General features: G+C 44.4%; 1 protein-coding gene across 3 annotated transcripts in view; it reads right to left on the bottom strand.

The window, feature by feature from the left end:
* Positions 1–7500, bottom strand: part of LOC113811209 (uncharacterized) — a 69947-nt gene that overhangs the window by 38913 nt on the left and 23534 nt on the right. For all 3 annotated transcript variants that reach the window (XM_070118219.1, XM_070118218.1, XM_070118220.1), the window contains exons 2-3: positions 5974–6259; positions 2937–3608 (exon numbers count right to left, since the gene is read on the bottom strand). In XM_070118219.1, coding sequence (XP_069974320.1) covers positions 2937–3608; positions 5974–5997 — 696 coding nt within the window. In that variant the 5' untranslated portion in view covers positions 5998–6259. The remainder of the gene's footprint in view (positions 1–2936; positions 3609–5973; positions 6260–7500) is intronic.

Here is a 7500-nt window from a genome sequence, read left to right on the forward strand (position 1 = left end):
GAAAGAGAAAGAGAAAGAGAAAGAGAAAGAGAAAGAGAAAGGGAGAGAGAGAGAGAGATAGTGAGTGAGAGTCAGAGTCAGAGTGAGAGAGAGACAGAGACAGAGACAGAGATAGATAGATAGATAGATAGATAGATAGAGAGAGAGAGAGAGAGAGAAATACAGAAACACAGACAGACAGAAGAAAGAGAGAGAGAACATCTTAGCACTCAACTTATAGATAAACCTGAGCCTCCTTTTGTTGAATATGATATATCTGATATATAAATTGTAGCCTCCTTTCGCATTTCTCTCTTCTGAAAATGACATTACACAATAACATCATAAACCCAGAAGAACTCCAGCCGTCTTTGAGTATCACGAAAAACACGCCTTGCAAATGAACAACAGATTGCCAAAGAGATCTTGCATACGTCTGGCCACAAAAGGCAACATATTGTGACACGGAATTGTTATATCTTAACCCCTTGCGCCTTCTGTGCATTGTAATGTTTTGTTGTCGAGGGAAAGAGAGAAAAAAAAAAGATATATATATATCATGTTGTGATGTTTCGGGCTCGTGTGATGATGATCCTCGATTCCCATTTTCTATGAGCAAGAAAGTCGGCGTTTAAGGGGGGGGGGTCTTTTATAAACTGTATTCTAGAGGAACTTGTGAATAACTACTTCGTTAAAAACACGCCAGGTGCGATTTTGGGCATTTTCTGTTGTTTATTAAGTTCTGATAGCACTAATACTGTCCATGGACAGACATGCCGGTATAGATAGCTATATAAGTTGGTAGATAACGAGCAACGTAGACGGATAGATAAGGAGATAAACAAATAAATAGACAGATCGACAAACATACAAAATAGATAGATAGATTTAATGACTCTGAACACACAACGAAAACCACAAACCCACACTTCATTTTCCATCGAAGTCAAAAGCCGCTGGTTGTACATGTATATAAATATAAATCCATATCATACCATAAAACCCAAACGTATTTCAAGTTTATCCAGCTTATCCCACAACTTCAAAAGGAGATTTAGAGCGAGTCTTACAGCCGGTTTGTTAGAATTGTGCGAGGCCCGGCCCAAAGCATATTCGTATACTTGACATGCATAAATAAAGAAATAAATGCATGTTTATCAGTCTAGACATGCAAATCAACCCGGCAAATAGATGGTTAAATGTATATCTATCAGATATATAGATAGATATGCCTTTATTTCTGCATCTGTATCAATGAAAATTCGTTGGGTCGGGCCTGGCACAATTTTAACAAAACAGCTGTTAGTCACGTGTAACACCGATAAAAACAACAAAATCCGCCAAATGGATAAGACATGTTTACAATCCATGCTCAATTTACATCCACAAGAGGTATCAATCCACAGGTCGGTTATTGTCCCAAATCTGGATAGAGAGGAGGAGGAGGAGGAGGAGGAGGAGGGGGGGAAGGAGGAAGAAGAAAAAGTAAAGAAAAAAGAAGAGGAGGACAAAAAGGAATTGGAGGAGGAGGGGGTGGGGGGAGGAGAAGGAGGAGAAGGAGGGAGGAGGAGGAGGAGGAGAAGAAGGAAGAAGAAACTAGAAGAAGTGAAGAAAAAAAGACAAAAAAGGACAAAAAGGAAGCGGAGGAGGAGGAGGAAGAGGAGGAGGAAAAAAATAGAAGAAAAATGAAGAAAAAAAGAGGACAAAATGGAAGTGGGGAGGAGGAGGAGGAGGAGGAGGAAAAAAATAGAAGAAAAAATGAAGAAAAAAGAGGACAAAATGGAAGTGGGGGAGGAGGAGGAGAAGGAGGAGGGAGGAGGAGGGAGGAGAAGGAGGAAGAAGAGGAAGAGGGAGAGGAGGAGGAGGAGGTGGAGGAAAAGGGAGGTTGAGAAGGAGGAGGAAAAGGAAGGGGAGGGGAGGAGGAGGACAACGTCGACGAGAAGGAGGAGGACGACGACAAGAAGAAGAAGAAGAAGAAGAAGAAGAAAGAGAAGAAGACGAAGAAGAAGAAGAAGAAGAAGAAGAAGAAGAAGAAAGAGAAGAAGAAGAAGAAGGAGAGGAAAAAAAAGGATGTAAGGGATCACCCATAAATAGCAACTATCTTATAATATAAGTGTTTACTACTCACATGAAATGTTGTTTTTTTGAATGACGGTGTAATGAACTAACGACGATCAAATGTAATATGAATTACGTACGAATCCCATGTGAATAAAGTATCTCAGAAGAAATATCTTACAAGCAACACCAACTAATTTTTCCCAGTTCTAAAATTAACCACACACGAGATTATCAAATAAGAATATAATAACGAAAAGAGAGAAAAAAAAACGTTTATAACTGAAAACAACAACAAAAAAAAGACACGAGCTTAAAAAAAACAAAAAACAAATAAAAAAACAAAGAATAAAGACTTGAATCCGAAGTTTTATGCCATGACAGATAAGCCTAAGCGTCATAAATCATAGTCAACTCCCACTGAAGAAATAGAAAAAAAAATAAGACAAGAAAATGTTATCGAAAATGTTATCAGAATCGGTGCTTTTGGGAAACCGTCTATCTTAAATCGTGTATTATGTGGAATCGTGTTCTTTGAGTGTTTCTATTTATGTTGGAATTAGAGGGAAGGAAAATCTAATAAACCACGAGAGAAATTCGTATAAAAAATATTGTTGATAAACTACAGAGCAGTCCGTATAAAATATTGGGAATTTTGAAAGTAAAGAAGTCTTAAAAATGATTCTGTAAAAAAAAAATACTATCAGTAAACTAGAGAGGAAGTCATGTGAAAAGTAAACATACTTGAATTTACAAAAGGAAGAGAAAGGAAGAGTTGAGAGAATCAAAAAGAAGACATACATAAAAAATAAACATACTTGAATTTACAAAAGGAAAAGAAAGGAAGGGATAAAAAAATGAAGAAAAAAAAAACGAAAAAAAGAAAAATATCCACAGACCTGGTTCCTTCCAGCGTCCTCAATAAGTCTCTTGAGGTCAAGCCGGGTCACGTTGAAGGCCACCGAGATGACCTCCTCCGTGCGGCCCCTTGTGACGTCACCGACCTCCAAGGGCTCGGGGGAGGGCAGCGACGCCGAAGGGTGCGGCGACGCGCTCTTGCTGGCGGGGAAGAAGAGCCTCGTGGAGGGGGAACTTGGCCCTGTGGTGGGGGACGTCTGGCTCGTGGTGGGCGAGCTCCTGCCCGTGGCCACGCCCGAGCTGAGGGGGGAGCGGGGCGAGGTCGTGGTGCAGCTGGAGGCCGAGGTCACGGGCGGGTCGTCCCTCAAGCCCCCTCCTCCCTCCTCCTCGTCCTTCTCCTCGTCCTCATCGTCTCCGAAGGGGTTCAGGTCCAGCTGCAGCGACTTCGGGGGATCCTCGACCTCGTCCTCCTCGTCGCCGAAGGGGTTGTTGGTGCCGCTGGCCAGGGAGGACGGCGAGGGCGACGTCCTGCCCTCCGAGGGGTCCTGCAGCCCTTCGTCCTCGCCGCCGCTCACTCCGCCCGAAGGCACGCGGAAGGGGGGTAGGGGAGGGGGAGAGGGGGCACCGCTGACCCGTCGTGACAGAGCGAAGGCGTCGCCGGGGAAGTGGCCGAAGCGAATGACGTAGGCCACGTCCCTAAGGGCCGTCGCCTCCTGGTGGTGGGCAGGAGGAGAGCAGGTCAGAAATTCATCAACAAATAACGATAAACTGAGTCTGACAAACAGTAAAGAAATAAAAAAGACGAAATAAAGTAAAAATGTGAAAATTAAAACAGATTGACAAACTATCAGGCAATTGAAAAAACAAAAGACTGAAAAGAAGAAAATATATGAAAATAAAGAGGTCCATTGAGGACAGACTGTCAGACAAAAAGGAAAATATGGAAAAAAGTGGAAACAAAAATAAAACGGACAGACTGGCAGGCAAAAAGAAACAAAAGAGGGATAGGAAAAAAAACACGAAAAGAAAGATGAACGGACGAAACGAAACATAAAAAAACATGAAAAAATAAACGGACAGACTGACCGACAAAAAAGGAAATTCAAGAAAAGATGAAAAATGGAAAATAAGAAAAGAAAGACAGACAGACAGACTAGAAGACAAACATAAAACAAAAGGAATAAAATTTAAAAAATGAAAATAAAAAAATAGCCAAATAGACTAACATGCAATAAAAAGAAACCCAAAGAATAAAAAAAAAAAAAATAATGAAGACAAAAAATACCGGACTAAAAATAATCCAAAAAGAAAACAAAAACACGAAAATATCTAAATATGAAACCGAAACAAAAATGGAATTCAAGTAAAGTAACAAGTACAAGTAAGAACGAGTAATTCCTAATTTGCATGACATGAGCTGTGTGCCTGAAGATGACTTACTCTAACTGTGAGGACATCAATTCACGCCTCTAATAATAACTGCATGTGACGTATTTGTGTAAAGAAGTGCAAATACTTTCGTTGTATTATATATGTTTCTGTATATATATATGTAGAGAGAAAGAGAGAGAGAGAGAGAGAGAGAGAGAGAGAGAGAGAGAGAGAGAGAGAGAGAGAGAGAGAGAGAGAGAGAGAGAGAGAGAGAGAGAGAGAGAGAGATAAAGAGAGAGAGAGAGAGAGAGAGAGAGAGAGACAGACAGAGACAGAGACAGAGACAGAGACAGAGACAGAGACAGAGACAGAGAGACAGAGAGACAGAGAGACAGAGAGACAGAGAGAGAGAGAGAGAGAGAGAGACAGAGACAGAGAGAGAGATAAAAAGAGAGAGAGACAAAGACAGAGAGACAGAGAGACAGAGAGAGAGACAGAGAGAGACACAGAGAGAGAGAGAGAGAGAGAGAGAGAGAGAGAGAGAGAGAGAGAGAGAGAGAGAGAGAGAGAGAGAGAGAGAGAGAGAGAGAGAGCGAGAGAGAGCGAGAGAGAGCGAGAGAGAGCGAGAGAGAGCGAGAGACAGACAGAGACAGACAGAGACAAACAGAGAAAAACAGAAAGACAGAGACAGAGAAAGGAGAAAGAGAGAAGAGACAGGCAAGCATAACAAGCGAAGAGATGCCAAAGTACAAAATACAAAAAGAGCAATAAACTGATAAACAAGATGTATTTCAGATAATGTCGCTGATAAAGAGGTTATCAGTTCACAGCAGGGAGCTGATGTTACTTCAGGACGGGGAGGGAGGGAGGGAGGGAGGGAGGAGGGAGGGAGGAAGGAAGAGCAGGAGGGAGGGTGGGAGGGTGGGAGGGAGGAAGGGAGGGGGCAACTGGATGAGGGAGGGAGGGAGGGTGGGAGGGAAGGAGGGAGCTAGGAAGAAGAGGAGGGTGGAAGGGAGGAAGGGAGAGAGCTAGGAAGAGGACGAGGGAGGGAGGGATTGGATGGGGGGGGGGATGGAGGGGTTAAATGAGGGAGCGAGAGAGGGAGGAATTGGCTGAGGGAGGGGTGGAAGGAGGAAATCGATGAGGGAGGGAAGAATTGTTTGAGGGAGGGAAGGGAGGAAGAAAGGGATTGGATGGAAGGGGAAAGAGAGCTGAAGAAAGGAAAGAACAGGACGGAACTGACTAAGGGAGGGAAGGGGAGAGGGGGAGGGAGGGACAAAGGAAGAGGTGGAGGTGAAGGAAGAGGGAGAGAGACAGATAGCCAGAAAAAAAGATAAATAGATAGATGTAGTGAAAGAGAAAGAGAGAGATGGAGAGAGAAAGAGGAAGCAGATACTAAGAATGTATGACGATGATGAGAATAAAGGAGAGTTGATAAAGACTGCAGCAGAAGAACGAAATAAAACTGGAGAGAAAGAGAGAGAGAGAGAGTAATGAGAGTTATATTAGAAAAGAAAAACGACTGAAAGAAGGTATTAGAATAGAAGAAGAGAGAGAGAGAGAGAGAAAGTAATGAAAGTTTGCATTAGAAGAACAGATAAGCAAAAACGAACGAAGAAAGTATTAGAAGAGAAAAAAGAGAGATGTAGAGAAAAAAAAACGGAAATTAACAGAATAAAAATAATAAAAAAAAACAATAATAACAACCTGAATGCTCCGAGTCATATCCATGGCGCCGACGAATCCAAGATGGCCGCCGACGGAGAATTCCCACGGTGTCTCGCCTGCGTGTCTCCCGCGACTCACAAAAGCGCCAACATCCTCTCGCCCTCGCCAACGTCAGCGCCGTCAGCAGCAGGCGTCAGCTTCCGTCCGCCTCTACGTCAGTCTGTCTGTCAGCCGGGTTTTTCTTCGCACGTGGCTGCTGTGTGAGGCCTCTTGGGGGGTGGTAGGGGGTGGGGGCGGCCGCGGGAAGTTGGTGGTGACGTCACGTCTGCGGAAGAGAGAAGATGGTGACGTCACGACTGCGGAAGAGAGAAGATGGTGACGTTTTGATGACGTGGGGATGGCGGGAAAGGGGAATGATGAAGTTTTAATGACGTGGTGATTGTGGGAATAGGGAATTATGACGTTTTAATGACGTGCGATTGCGGGAAAGTGGGAATGATGACGTTTGGTGATGTCACGATTGCAAAAAAAGAAAGAATGATGACTTTTGATGACGTTACAACTGAAAAAGAGAGAAAGATGACGTCACAAAAAATAAATACGACCTTTGATGACGTAACAAATGTAGAAACAAAAATCAGAATGATGACGTATTCGATGACGTAGAAACGACCCCGATTCCCCTTTCCTGACACAGTGACCTAACCTAAGCTCCTTCCCCGGGCGAGTCATGAGGTCAAAGGTCAAAAAAATGACTTTGGCGTATGGTGGTGACCTGTTGCCTGCGTAATCAACGACTTAATCGACCGAGGTGAGTGAAGTGACTGAATAAACATGCTGTAATGTACTCCTTATGGGGAAAAATATGGTGTAAGCAAAATTGAGAGGGATGGGGTGGGAGGGAGAGGGAGAGGGAGAGGGAGAGGGAAAGGGGTGGGGTGGGATGGAGAGGGAGATAGGGAGAGGGGGTAGGAGGGAGAGGGAGAGGAAGAAGGAAAGGGGTGGGAGGGAGAGGGAGAGGGGGTGGGATGGAGGAGAGCGGGATGGAGAGGGAAAGGTGGTGGGGAGGGGATGGGATGGAGGAGAGGAGGATGGAGAGGGGTGGAAAGGAGAGGGAGAGAGGGTAGGAGGAAGACAGGGAGAGGGAGAGAGGGTGGGATGGAGAGGGAGAAGGAAAGTGGGATTGGGGAGGGGGAAGGGATAAGGAGGGAAAGGGGGAGAGAAAGATACAGAGGGATTGGGGGGACCGGAAGGATATGGGTGAGGAGAGAGTGAGAGGAATGGAGGAGAGGGAGAAGGATAGGGAAAGAAAGGAATGAAGGTGAGGGTGGGGCTGAGGGGGAGAGAGGGGTGGAGGACGAAGGGAAGGAAGAAAGGAAGGAGCGAAAGAGAGGGAAGGGGCAAGAGAAAGAGAGAGGGAAGAATGGAGAGTAAGAGAGTGAAAGTGAAAGAGAATGAACGAGAGATAGATAGATAGATAGATAGATAGATAGATAGAGAGAGAGAGAGAGAGAGAGAGAGAGAGAGAGAGAGAGAGAGAGAGAGAGAGAGAGAGAGAGAGAGAGA

Source organism: Penaeus vannamei, chromosome 41, assembly GCF_042767895.1.
Source record: "Penaeus vannamei isolate JL-2024 chromosome 41, ASM4276789v1, whole genome shotgun sequence".
In the NCBI taxonomy this organism is placed as follows: Eukaryota; Metazoa; Arthropoda; class Malacostraca; order Decapoda; family Penaeidae; genus Penaeus; species Penaeus vannamei.